This window comes from Dryobates pubescens, chromosome 35 (assembly GCF_014839835.1).
Source record: "Dryobates pubescens isolate bDryPub1 chromosome 35, bDryPub1.pri, whole genome shotgun sequence".
Classification (NCBI taxonomy): Eukaryota; Metazoa; Chordata; class Aves; order Piciformes; family Picidae; genus Dryobates; species Dryobates pubescens.
This window is the reverse complement of record NC_071646.1, coordinates 6,002,161-6,015,111: the sequence shown is the minus strand read 5'-3', so window position 1 is coordinate 6,015,111 and position 12,951 is coordinate 6,002,161. Positions and strand designations below refer to the sequence as shown.

Sequence of the window (12,951 nt, the reverse complement as noted above, 5' to 3'; positions counted from 1 at the left end):
TGGAGCACCCATCCTGCTTGGCCCCCATGGCATGAGGATGGGGATAGGACACCCATCCCAGCTGGCCACCATGGCATGGTGCTGGCTATGGGGTGCCTGCTCTGCTTGGCCACCACTGAATGGGGACAGTGCCTATTATGGGGTGCCCCCCCACACCTTGGTCACTGCAGGATGGACCTATGGGGCACCCATCCTGCTTGGCCACCACAGGCTGGGGACAGTGGTGGTGACAGGGGGATGGCAACGGAGCTGGCTGTGGGGCTGGGGACAGCCCCATGGGGCACCCATCCTGATGGCCACCATGGGATGGGGATGGTGGGAGAGGGCTAGCACTGGCTGGGGGGCACCCACCCCACCTCACCAGCTATGGGGCACCCACCCCACCTCACTGGGTAGGGGACACCCATCCCACCTCACTGGGTAGGGGACACCCATCCCACCTCACTGGATAGAGGGCACCCACCCCACCTCACTGGGTAGGGGGCACCCATCCCACCTCACAGGGTAGGGGGCACCCATCCCACCTCACTGGATAGGGGGCACCCATCCCACCTCACTGGGTAGGGGGCACCCATCCCACCTCACAGGGTAGGGGGCACCCATCCCACCTCACTGGATAGAGGGCACCCATCCCACCTCACTGGGTAGGGGGCACCCATCCCACCTCACTGGATAGGGGGCACCCATCCCACCTCACTGGGTAGGGGACACCCATCCCACCTCACTGGATAGAGGGCACTCACCCCACCTCACTGGATAGAGGGCACCCATCCCACCTTACTGGGTAGGGGGCACCCATCCCACCTCACTGGATAGAGGGCACTCACCCCACCTCACTGGATAGAGGGCACCCATCCCACCTCACTGGGTAGGGGGCACCCATCCCACCTCACCCAGCAGGGGCCAGGAGGGGGGGGGGTGGTGGCCAGCAAAGGCTGTGCCCGGCAGCGGGACGCCAACCTTCCTCCTCCTCCTCCTCCTCCCGGCCAGGACGAGGGGGCCGCGGGACAGATGGAGAGTGGGCGGTGGGCGGACAGATGGAGGCGGCAGCGCGGGGTGGGGAGGGGGCTGGGGGTGAGGAGGGGGCTGGGGGTGAGGTGGGGGCTGGTGGCAGGGGGCCGGGGTTGCCCGGTGGCCGGCGGGGGGGTTGCCATGGCTGCGGCCGCGGGGGCCCAGCTATGGCCCAGACCCTTTGTTCCCCTCCCGGCTGCCCCCGCCCTGGGCGGGGGGGGGGGGGGTTGGAGTGTGTGTGGGGGTTCCCTGCCCCCTCCCTTTGTGCTCTGGGCTCGCCCCCCCCCCTTCTTTGTGCAGCTGGATCGAGGACCCCCAGCCCAGGGAGGGTCTTGAGGCGGGGGGGGGAGAGGGGGTGATGTGGGACACGTGGTTGGGGACAAGTGATGTCAGGACATGGCCTGTGACTCACTTTCACTCCCCCCCCCCAACCCCCCCCAGCACTGAAAACCCCCCAGCGCCCCCCCCAGCACCCAAACCAGGCTGAGCATCCTGAGCACAGCCTCTCCTTGTCCCATTCCCACCACTGACCCCCCCCAGCGGCCCCCCCCAGCACCCAAACCAGGCTGAGCATCCCCACAGCCAGCCTCTCCTTGTCCCATTCCCACCACTGACCCCCCCCAGCGCCCCCCCCCAGCACCCAAACCAGGCTGAGCATCCCCAGCACAGCCTCTCCTTGTCCCATTCCCACCACTGACCCCCCCCCGCCCCCCCCCAGCACCCAAACCAGGCTGAGCATCCTCACAGCCTCTCCTTGTCCCATTCCCACCACTGACCCCCCCCCAGCGCCCCCCCCCAGCACCCAAACCAGGCTGAGCATCCCCAGCACAGCCTCTCCTTGTCCCATTCCCACCACTGACCCCCCCCAGCGCCCCCCCAGCACCCAAACCAGGCTGAGCATCCCCAGCACAGCCTCTCCTTGTCCCATTCCCACCACTGACCCCCCCCAGCGCCCCCCCCAGCACCCAAACCAGGCTGAGCATCCTCACAGCCTCTCCTTGTCCCATTCCCACCACTGATCCCCCCCCCAAAACTGACACAATGGGTTTTGGGACCCCCCCCAACAGAGAGACCCTGGTGTTGCCCTCCCCCCCCCCCCCCAGCAAATACAAGCATTGGGGCCTTCTGGAAACAGGTAGTGGGGTGCTGGGACCCCCACCCCCCCCAGATGCTGCACTGGACCCTGAGCCCCCCCAGATTCACTCATTGCCCCCCTCCCCCAACCATACACATTAGGGGAATGGGATCTCCATGCACATAGCAGCCTCTGCCCCCCACCTCAAATGAAGGTACAGGCCCTGTGCCCCCCCTAAACACATGGAGTGGGTCCTGCCCCCCCCCAAACAAACAGCAAGGTGCCAGAACCCCCTCCCCAGGTACACACAGTCTCCTTCCCACCACCCCCCCCCCCAAATCTCCTGCCACAAGGTTCTGACCCCCTCCAAACATGCACCAGGGTATTGCCCCCCCCCCCAGACACCCCAGGGCTAGGACTGGGCTTGGGGAAGGAAAAGAGGCTGTGGGGGACACCCACTGATGGGGCTGGGGAGACTGGGGGAGGCACAGCATCCCTATCCCCCCCATCCTCCCTCCCCCCTCCTCAGATCCAGAGGAGACCATCAAGGTTGAGAGGTGGGACCCCAAAACACCTCCAACACCCAGCTGGAGGGGGGGGTCAGGACCCACCTGAGAGGGGACAGAGCACCCACAAAGGGGACAGAGCACCCACAAAGGTTTCCTCAGGCCCAAACCCTGGTCCTGTACCCCCTCAACCTCCAAAACCCAGCTGCAGGGGGGTCAGGACCCACCTGAAAGGGGACAGAGCACCCACAAAGGGGAGAGACCACCCACAAAGGTTTCCTCAGCCCCAAATCTCAGTCCTGTACCCCCTCAACCTCCAAAATCCAGCTGGAGGGGAGTCGGGACCCACCTGAAAGGGTTCACAGCACCCACAAAGGTTTGAGCCCCAAATCTCAGTCCTGTACCTCCCTACCTCCAAAACCCATCTGCAAGGTGGTCAGGACCCATGTGAAAGGGGACAGAGCACCCACAAAGGGGTCAGAGCACCCACAAAGGGGATAGAGCACCCACAATGGGGTCAGAGCACCCACAAAGGTTTCCTCAGTCCCAAATCTCAGTCCTGTACCTCCCTGAGTGCAAAACCCAGCTGGAGGGGGGGGGGTCAAGACCTGAAAGGGGACAGAGCACCCACAAAGGGGTCAGAGCACCTACAAAGGGGTCAGAGCACCCACAAAGGAGACAGAGCACCCACAAAGGGGATAGAGCACCCACAAAGGGCACAGAGCACCCACGAAGGAGACAGAGCACCTACAAAGGGGACAGAGCACCCACAAAGGGGATAGAGCACCTACAACGGGGATAGAGCACCCACAAAGGGGACAGAGCACCCACGAAGGAGACAGAGCACCTATAAAAGGGACAGACCACCTACAAAGGGGACAGAGCACCCACAAAGGGGATAGAGCACCTACAACGGGGATAGAGCACCCACAAAGGGGACAGAGCACTCACGAAGGAGACAGAGCACCTACAAAGGAGACAGAGCACCCACAAAGGGGTCAGAGCACCTACAAAGGGGATAGAGCACCCACAAAGGGGACAGAGCACCCACAAAGGGGATAGAGCACCTATAAAAGGGACAGACCACCTACAAAGGGGACAGAGCACCTACAAAGGGGACAGAGCACCCACAAAGGGGACAGAGCACCCACAAAGGGGTCAGAGCACCCACAAAGGGGACAGAGCACCCACAAAGGGCACAGAGTACCCACAAAGGGGTCAGAGCACCTACAAAGGGGTCAGAGCACCTACAAAGGGGTCAGAGCACCCACAAAGGGCACAGAGCACCCACAAAGGGGTCAGAGCACCCACAAAGGGCACAGAGCACCCACAAAGGAGTCAGAGCACCCACAAAGGGGACAGAGCACCCACAAAGGGCACAGAGCAGCCACAAAGCTTTCCTCAGCCCCAAATCTTGCTCCTGTACCCCTCCTCACCTCAACCCAGCCCCCCTCCCCATCCCCTTAACCATGAGATGATCTTTCCAGGCCCCTTCCAGCCCCTAAAGCTGAGGGGGAAGGAAGGAGGGGGCCGGGGGGGGGGGGGGAAGAGCCTTTACCTGAGACGGAGACCCTCATGACGGCCTCCAGGGGGCGGTTGTTGTCCAGGGCGGGGCTGAGGCGCAGGTCGCCGCTGCGGGGGTCCAGCAGCAGCAGGTTGAGCTCGTTGCCCTGCTCGAAGGCGTAGGTGAGGCGGTCGGAGACGTCGGGGTCGCGGGCGGGGACGCGGCCGATGACCCCCCCGGGGAAGCTGCCGGAGCGGTTGGTGATGTAGTTGTTGAAGAGGATCTCGAAGTTCTGCAGCTGGGGGCTGTTGTCGTTGGCGTCGCGCAGGCGGACGTGGACGGTGGCCCTGCTGACCAGGGGGGCCGAGGTGGCCTGGACCACCATGACGTACTCGGCCTTGGTCTCGTAGTCCAGGTCGGCCAAGGCGGTGAGCTCCCCGGAGAAGATGTCCAGCTGGAAGACCTCCGGGATGTTGCCCTCCACGATCTGGTACATGACCTGGGCGTTGGTGCCCTCGTCGGGGTCGGTGGCGGTGATCCTGGCCACCACCAGCCCGATGGGGCTGTTCTCCTCCACAAAGACGTCGAACTCGTCCCGCTCGAAGACCGGCGGGTTGTCGTTGACGTCCAGCACCGTCACCTGGATCTCCACCGGCGTCCTCTTGGCCGGCACCCCCTTGTCGACGGCGAAGGCGCGCAGGGCGTAGAGGGCCACGTTCTCCCGGTCCAGGCGGCGCAGGGTGCGGACGATGCCGGAGGTGGACTCGATGATGAAGTCGCCGTCGCCGTCGTCGCCCCCTTGGAAGGTGTAGGAGACGCGGCCGTTGAGGCCGGAGTCGCGGTCGGTGGCGGAGACCTGCAGGACGCTGGTGAAGGCCGGCACGTCCTCGTAGACCGAGCCCTGGTAGGAGTGGCGCAGGAACTGGGGGGCGTTGTCGTTGACGTCGCTCACCAGGATCTCCAGGTAGGTGGTGTCGGACTTCTGGGGGATGCCGTTGTCGCGCGCCGTGACCGCCAGGGTGTAGGACACCTGCTCCTCGTAGTCCAGCTCCATCTGGGTGGTGACGGCGCCGCTCTGGGGGGCGATGCGGAACTGGGGGATGCTGTCCTCCATCAGGTAGGTGATGCGGGCGTTCTCCCCCGTGTCCTCGTCCGTGGCGCTGATCACCGCCACCGTGGTGCCCACCGGCCGGTCCTCGTGGACGGTGACGGTGTAGTGGGAGCTCTGGAAGACCGGCCGGTGGGTGTTGGCGTCGGTGACGTTCACCACCACCTGGGCGGTGTCCTGCCGGGTGCCGTCCGAGGCGGCGACGGTGAGGAGGTACTGGCGCTCCAGCTTGTAGTCCAGGGGGAGGGCGAGGGAGATGAGCCCCCCGCCGCTCTGGCTGGTGATGGCGAAGCGGTTGCGGGTGTTGCCCCCCGAGATCTGGTAGGTGATGACGCTGTTGGCGTCCCGGTCGAGGGCGGAGACGGTGAGGACGCTGCTGCCCACCGCCGCGTCCTCGTTCAGCCGGGCGCCGTACTCCCGCTGCGTGAACTCGGGGCTGTTGTCGTTGACGTCCAGCACCGTGACGCTGACGCTGGCCGAGGAGGCCAGGGGAGGGCTCCCCTGGTCCTGCGCCTCCACCCCGAAGCTGTAGAAGTCCACCGCCTCCCGGTCCAGCTCGGAGGCCACCACGATCCAGCCGGTGCTGTTGTTGATGGCGAAGGGGAAGCCGGCGCCGGTCTCCAGGAGGGCGTAGGCCAGGCGGCCGTTGTCGCCCGAGTCGGCGTCGATGGCCTGGATGTGGATGACGGAGTAGCCCACGGGGACGTTCTCCAGCACGGTGGCCTGGAAGGGGGTGCTGACGAAGATGGGGGCGTTGTCGTTGACGTCCAGCACTTGGACGGTCACCAAGCCGCTGATGTTGGAGAGGGGAGGGCGGCCCCCGTCCTGCGCCCGGATCCGCAGGGTGAACTCCTTGGTGACTTCGTAGTCCAAGGGGCTGACCACGTCCAGGGCGCCGGTCTGGGCGTCGATGTAGAAGTGGCCGCGGGTGTTGCCGCTGACGATGCTGTAGTGCACCAGGGCGTTGCTGCCCTTGTCGCGGTCGGTGGCCGTCACCCGCAGCAGGCCCGAGTTGGGCGCCACGTCCTCGGGCACCTGCGCCACGTAGCGCCGCTCGCCGAACTGCGGCGCGTTGTCGTTGTCGTCCTCCACCGCGATGCGGACGGTGGCCGTGGCGCTGCGGGGCCCCGGCTCCTGCCCTTGGTCCGTGGCCTCCACCAGCAGCTCGAAGGCCTCCACCGCCTCGCGGTCCACGGGGCCGCGGGTGCGGATGACCCCCGAGCGGGGGTCGATCTCGAAGACCTCGTTGGGGCCGCCGCCGTTGAGGAGCCGGTAGAGGAGGTTGGCGTTGGGGCCGGCGTCGCCGTCGGTGGCCCGCACCGTCAGCACCTCGTAGCCCACCTCCAGGTTCTCCCGCACGCTCTCCCGGTACTCGGCCTGCTCGAAGGCCGGGTCGTGGTCGTTGGCGTCCGTCACCGTCACCGTCAGGGTGGCCATGGCGCTGCGCCGCGGCGTGCCGCCGTCGGTGGCCGTCACCCGGAAGACGTGGCTGCTCTTGCTCTCCCGGTCCAGCGGGGCGGCGGTGGCGACGGCGCCGCTCAGGGGGTCCATGGAGAAGAGGGCGTCGGAGCGGCTGTCGAAGAGGGCGGCCATGGCGTAGCGCAGCTGCCCTGCCTCCCCCTCGTCCGGGTCCACCGCCGTCACCTGCGTCACCGCCGTCCCCGCCGGCTGGTTCTCCCCCACCGAGGCCTGGTAGCTGGGGGGCTGGAACTGGGGCGCCGTGTTGGGGCTGCGGCGGCGCCGGCTCGCCGGGCTGCCGGTGGCGCCCGCGGGTGGGGGGTCCCCAATGTCTGTCGCCTCCTCGGTGCTCCTGGTGTCTCTGGGGACTTTCTGAGTCTCCCCAGCAGGTCTGGTGGCCCTGGTGGCCCTGGGGACATGCTGAGTCTCCCCAGCAGGTCTGGTGGCCCTGGTGGCCCTGGGGACATGCTGAGTCTCCCCAGCAGGTCTGGTGGCCCTGGGGATATTCCCAGTCTCCCCAGTATCTCCAGTATCCCTATTGCTCTTGGGGTCTGCAGGGAGCTTCCCCGTGTCCTCATCAGTTCCAGTGTCCCTGGTGCTCCTGGCATCCCTGGGGACTTTCCTGGTGGCCCTGGGGACATGTTGAGTCTCCCCAGCAGGTCTGGTGGCCCTGGTAGCCCTGGGGACATGTTGAGTCTCCCCAGCAGGTCTGGTGGCCCTGGTAGCCCTGGGGACATGCTGAGTCTCCCCAGCAGGTCTGGTAGCCCTGGTAGCCCTGGGGACATGCTGAGTCTCCCCAGCAGGTCTGGTGGCCCTGGTGGCCCTCGGGACATGTTGAGTCTCCCCAGCAGGTCCTGTATCCCTGGAGGCCCTGGGGGCTTTTCCAGTCTCCCCAGCTCGTCCAGTCTCCCTGCTGTTCCCAGTGTCCCTAGGGGCTTGCCCGGTGCTGCTCATGTCCCTGGGGTCAGGCTCCCCACTGTCCCTGGCACTCCCGGTGGCCCTGGGGTTATTCCCAGTCTCCCTATTGCTCTGGGGGTCTCCAGCGACCTTCCCAGTGTCCCCAGCAGGTCCAGTGGCCCTGGTGCTGCTGGCGTCCCTGGGGACTTTCCCTGGTGCTGCTGGCGTCCCTGGGGACTTCCCTGGTGCTGCTGGGCCCTTTTCCAGTTCCCCCAGTCCGTCCAGTATCCCTGGCGTCCCCGGGGACTTTCCTGGCGCTCCTGGTGTCCCTAGGGAATTTTCCAGTCTCTCCAGTTTGTCCAGCAGCCCTGGCGCTCCTGGGCACTTGGCTGGCCCTGCCGGCCCCGACACCCCTGGCGCTCCTGGGCACTTGGCTGGCCCTGCCGGCCCCGACACCCCTGGCGCTGCTGGTGCCCCCGGGGATGTTGGTGTGCCCAGTGCCCCCAGCGTGCCCAGTGCCCCCGATGCTGCTGCTCTGGCCGGGAACTTGGGTGTCCCCAGCGCCCCCAGTGCTCCCGGTGCCCTCAGCGTCCCCAGCGCCCCCAGTGCTCCCGGTGCCCCCAGCGTCCCCAGTGCCTCCAGTGCCCCCAGCGCTCCCAGTGCCTCCAGCGCTGCCGGTGCCTCCAGTGGTCCCACTGCCTTCAGTGCCCCCAGCATTCTCAGTGCCTCCAGTGCTCCCAGTGCCTCCAGTGTTCCCAGTGCCTCCAGTGCTCCCGGTGCCTCCACTGCTCCCGGTGCCTCCAGTGTTCCCGGTGCCTCCAGCGTTCCCAGTGCTCCAGGTGCCTCCATGGCCTTGAGGATCCGCAGTGCCCGCGGGGCTCCCGGTGCCGCCGGTGCCTTGGGGCCCGCCGCCGCCTAGGGGCCCGCCGCGGCGGCCGCCCCCGCTGGAAGCGCCGATGCCCGGTGCGGTCTCAGCGCCGCCGCCGTTCCCATCCCCGCCGCTGCTCGATGCGGTCCCAACGCCGCCGCCGCCGTTTCCATCTCCGCCGCTGCTCGATGCGGTCTCAACGCCGCCGCCGCGGCCGTTCCCATCCCCGCCGGTGTCCGAGAAGGGTCGGTCGCCGCCGCTGTCCCCGGTGCCGCTGGAAGCGTCGGTGCTCGGGAAGGGCCTGGCTCCGCCGCTGTCCCCAGTGCCGCCGGAGCCGCCGCTGTCCCCGGTGCCGCGGCGGGGCTGAAGCAGCGGCAGGAGCGCGCCGGGCGGGCAGGTGGCGGTGCGGGCGCCGGTGGCGGATCCCGGTGCGGGCAGCAGCAGCAGCAGCAGCAGCAGCACCGGGAGCGCGGCCCCGCGGGCGGGCGGAGCGCCCATGGCCGGTGCGGCCGGTGCCGCCGGTGCCCGCTGAGCCCCAGCCGGTGTCGCCGCCTGCGCGCTCCCGCCGCCCGCGCGCTCCCGCCGGGGCGGGGCCGGGAGCTGCACCCATCGGCGCCGCGCTTAAAGGGGCCGCGCTGCACTCCCACAGCGCCCCCCAGGACCACCTCCAGACAACCCCCCAGAGCCCGGGGCTGCACCGGGGGGCACCGGAGGCAGCGAGGAGCAAGGGGGAGGCACATGGAGTGCACGCAGAGCACAGGCGCGGGCCGGGCAGGGAACGTGTGGAACATACATGTGCTGGGCATGGCACGGAACACACATGTGCTGGGCATGGCACGGAACACACATGTGCAGGGCATGGCACAGAACATAGATGTGCAGGGCATGGCACAGAACATGTGTGGGCAGGGCATGGCACAGAACATGTATGTGCAGGGCATGGCACAGAACATGTGTGTGCAGTGCATGGCACAGAACACACATGTGCAGGGCATGGCACAGAACATGTATGTGCAGGGCATGGCACAGAACACACATGTGCAGGGCATGGCACAGAACATGTGTGGGCAGGGCATGGCACAGAACATGTATGTGCAGGGCATGGCACAGAACATGTGTGTGCAGGGCATGGCACAGAACACACATGTGCAGGGCATGGCACAGAACATGTATGTGCAGGGCATGGCACAGAACACACATGTGCAGGGCATGGCACAGAACATGTGTGTGCAGGGCATGGCACAGAACATGTGTGTGCAGTGCATGGCACAGAACACACATGCACATGGCATGACACAGAGAACACACGTGTAAAGGGCATGCACACGGAACATGCATGTGCAGGGCACGATGCACAGAGCACATATAGAACACACAGGCACAGGCCATGGGCACACATAACATATGTGAGACAGAAAGCATACATGTAGAGGGCATGCACATGGGACATGTCTGTACAAGGCATGACACAGACAGCATAGGGAACGTGCATGTAGAAGGCATGACACAGAACATGCATGTACAGGGTGTCTGCACAGAGCACACAGAATGTACATATGGGGGCATGGCACATGGAGAGAGCACAGATGTAGAGGGTGTGACACAGAACACACGTGTAGAAGGTGTGTGCACAGAGCACACACAGAACATGTGAGTGCAGGGCACGGACACAGGACACACATGCACAAGGCATGACCCAGAAAACATGCATGGGCAGAGCATGTGCATGGAGCATGCTCAGAACATACATGCACAGGGTGTGTGCATGAAGAATGCACAGAACATGCATGGAGGAGGCAGCTGCAGAGAGCACACAGAACACACATGTGCAGGCACAGCACACAGAGCACATGCAGAACATACATGTACAAGGCATGCCGTGTGTGTGTCCTGTGCATGCCTTGTGCATCTGTGTTCTGCATGTGCCCTGCACATGTGTGTGCAGTGTGGTCACATCCATGTGCGTGCTGTGTGTCTCATGCCCTGCACATGTGTGTGCAGTGTGGTCACATCCATGTGTGCTCTGTGTGTCTCTTGCCCTGCACATGTGTGTGCTGTGTGGCCACATCCATGTGTGTGTTGCATGTCTCATGCCCTGCCCATGCATGTTCTGTGTCATGCTCTGCACATGCCTTGTCCTGCACAGGGCATGAGGCATGGAGAGCACACACAGAGCACACACATGTACAGAGCACACATGTACGGGGCACACACATGTACAGAGCACACACATGTACAGAGCACACACATGTACAGAGCACACACATGTACAGGGCACACACATGTACGAGGCACACACATGTACAGGGCACACACATGTACAGAGCACACATGTACGGGGCACACACATGTACAGAGCACACACATGTACAGGGCACACATGTACAGGGCACACACATGTACAGAGCACACATGTACGGGGCACACACATGTACAGAGCACACACATGTACAGGGCACACATGTACAGGGCACACACATGTACAGGGCACACATGTACAGGGCACACGCAGCACACACGTGCACAAGGCAGGCAAGGAGCACACACAGCACACACGTGTAGGGGACATGCACACACGTGACACGGGTGCCATACATGTCACAGACGTGCCACACGTGTCACACACCTGACCCTTGTGCCACACACGTGTCACACGACACATACATGCCACACATGACCCTTGTGACACACATGTGTCACGTCACACACGTGTCACGCCCCAGCACACGGCAGGGCCCCATGCCCCAGCCCGGTGCCAGCTGCCCCTCGCTGTGATGCCACTCTGGGGAGCATGGGGAGGTGGGCAGGGGGCACTGCAGGGCTGGGGGGGCGCCGGGAGACCCCCAGTGTGGCACTGGGCGGCACTGGGAGGCCGGGGGGGGGGTGTGCAGCATATCCCCAGTGCTGCCAAGTGGGGTTCAGGGAGTCGTGGGTGGAGCCCCCCCATGGTGCGCCTGGCACCCGGCCTGGCACCCGGCCTGGCACCCCAGCACTCAGCTTAGTGCCCTCTGGTACCCACCCCAGTGCCCATCCCAACCCCTCCAGCACTTATCTGGCTCCCCCGGCACCCATCCTGCCCCCCCCCCGGCACCCATCCCACCACCCCTTTTGGTAACCTCCAGCAGCACCCATCCCAGCACCCATCCTGACCTCCCTTCCCCCAGCACCCACCCCAGCACCCATCCTGGCAGACCCCCAGTAGCACCCATCCCGTCCCCCATGCCTCGCTTCCAGCACCCATCCAAGCACCCAATCCTGTCCTCCAGCAGCACCCATCCCGGCCTCCCTTCCCCCAGCACCCACCCCAGCACCCATCCCGTCCCCCATGCCTCGCTTCCAGCACCCATCCCAGCACCCCCCAGCAGCACCCATCCTGGCGCCTCTCTAGCAGCACCCATCCCGGCCTCCCTTCCCCCAGCACCCACGGCAGCACCCATCCTGCCCCCCAGCGCAGGGTGCGGGTGCCGGGCAGGCCGGTGCAGGGCCCAGCCCGGGGCAGCAGAACGAGTCGGATGGGTGGGGGTTGGCCGGGCGCAGGGCCGGGTGCGGGGCGGGGGCAGGGTGGATGCTGCTGGGGAGCCGCCCCGGGACGCCCCCCCGAGGGCTGCGCTGACTCACAGAGCTCCTCCCCGGCTCCATCAAAGGGCTCTGGGCCCTGCCCGGCCGCTCCGGGGTGGGGCTGCCGCCAGGGCTCCCTCCCCGGCACCCATGGGTGCAGCCACGGCGCCTTCCCACGGCAACCTGGGGGGGCCGGGCTGCCAGCCGCACGACCCCCCCCCAACCCCCCGAGGGAAACTGAAGCACCCACCCCCCTCCCACCTTGCACCCATCTCCTGCCAGGGGGGCAGGGGGGATGCCAGGGCGTGGGCTAAGGGGTCCCAGACTCTTGGGAGACCTCAGGGTGTGGGGAGGGGTCCCACGACGTGGGGGGGCCTTGGAACATGGAGAGGGCAGAATGGGGGGTGGGGGTGGGAGAGGGGTGGTGGTCATGAGGCTTGCAGAGAGTACCAGGGAGGTGGGGGGGAGCCTGGGGTGTGCGTGGGGGAGCCCCAGGAGGGACCCCAATCACAGGGGGGGGAAGGGGGTACCAGGGTGTGGGTGACCCCAGAGTGTGGAGGGGGTTCCAGAGTGTGGAGGGGGTCCCGGAGTATGGAAGGGGCCATGGGACTTGGGGGTGTTCAAGGCTGTGGGGGACACCAAGGTGCTGGGGGGGAGGACCCCAAGGCAGCGGAGGGGTCCCCAGATTTGGGGGGGAGGGAGGGGGGGCACATAGCCCCCAGCCCCTCTTTGCATGCCAAATGTGCTCCACCAGTGGCTTTTGTCTGAGCCACTGAGTGGGGCTGGGGGAGAGCCCTGGGGTGGGGGTGGAGGAAGAGGGAGCAGCAGGACCCCCTCCTGCCCCAGGACCCCCTCCTGCCCCAGGACCCCCTCCTGCCCCAGGTCAGGCTTGAACCCCCCTTCCCCCCCCCCATTCTTCCTGTACCCCCCCAGGAGACACAGCTCAGCAGCTCTTGGCTTTATTGG

At 65.8% G+C, this 12,951-nt stretch overlaps 1 protein-coding gene across 1 annotated transcript in view; it reads right to left on the bottom strand.

Annotated features, from left to right (window-relative positions):
* CELSR2 (cadherin EGF LAG seven-pass G-type receptor 2) overlaps window positions 1–8,925 on the bottom strand; it is a 39,945-nt gene extending 31,020 nt beyond the window's left edge. The window contains exons 1-3 of the mRNA XM_054176301.1: window positions 8,340–8,925; window positions 7,990–8,230; window positions 4,151–7,341 (exon numbers count right to left, since the gene is read on the bottom strand). Of these exons, the coding sequence (XP_054032276.1) occupies window positions 4,151–7,341; window positions 7,990–8,230; window positions 8,340–8,925 (4,018 nt within the window). The remainder of the gene's footprint in view (window positions 1–4,150; window positions 7,342–7,989; window positions 8,231–8,339) is intronic.
* Window positions 8,926–12,951: the final 4,026 nt, after the last annotated feature.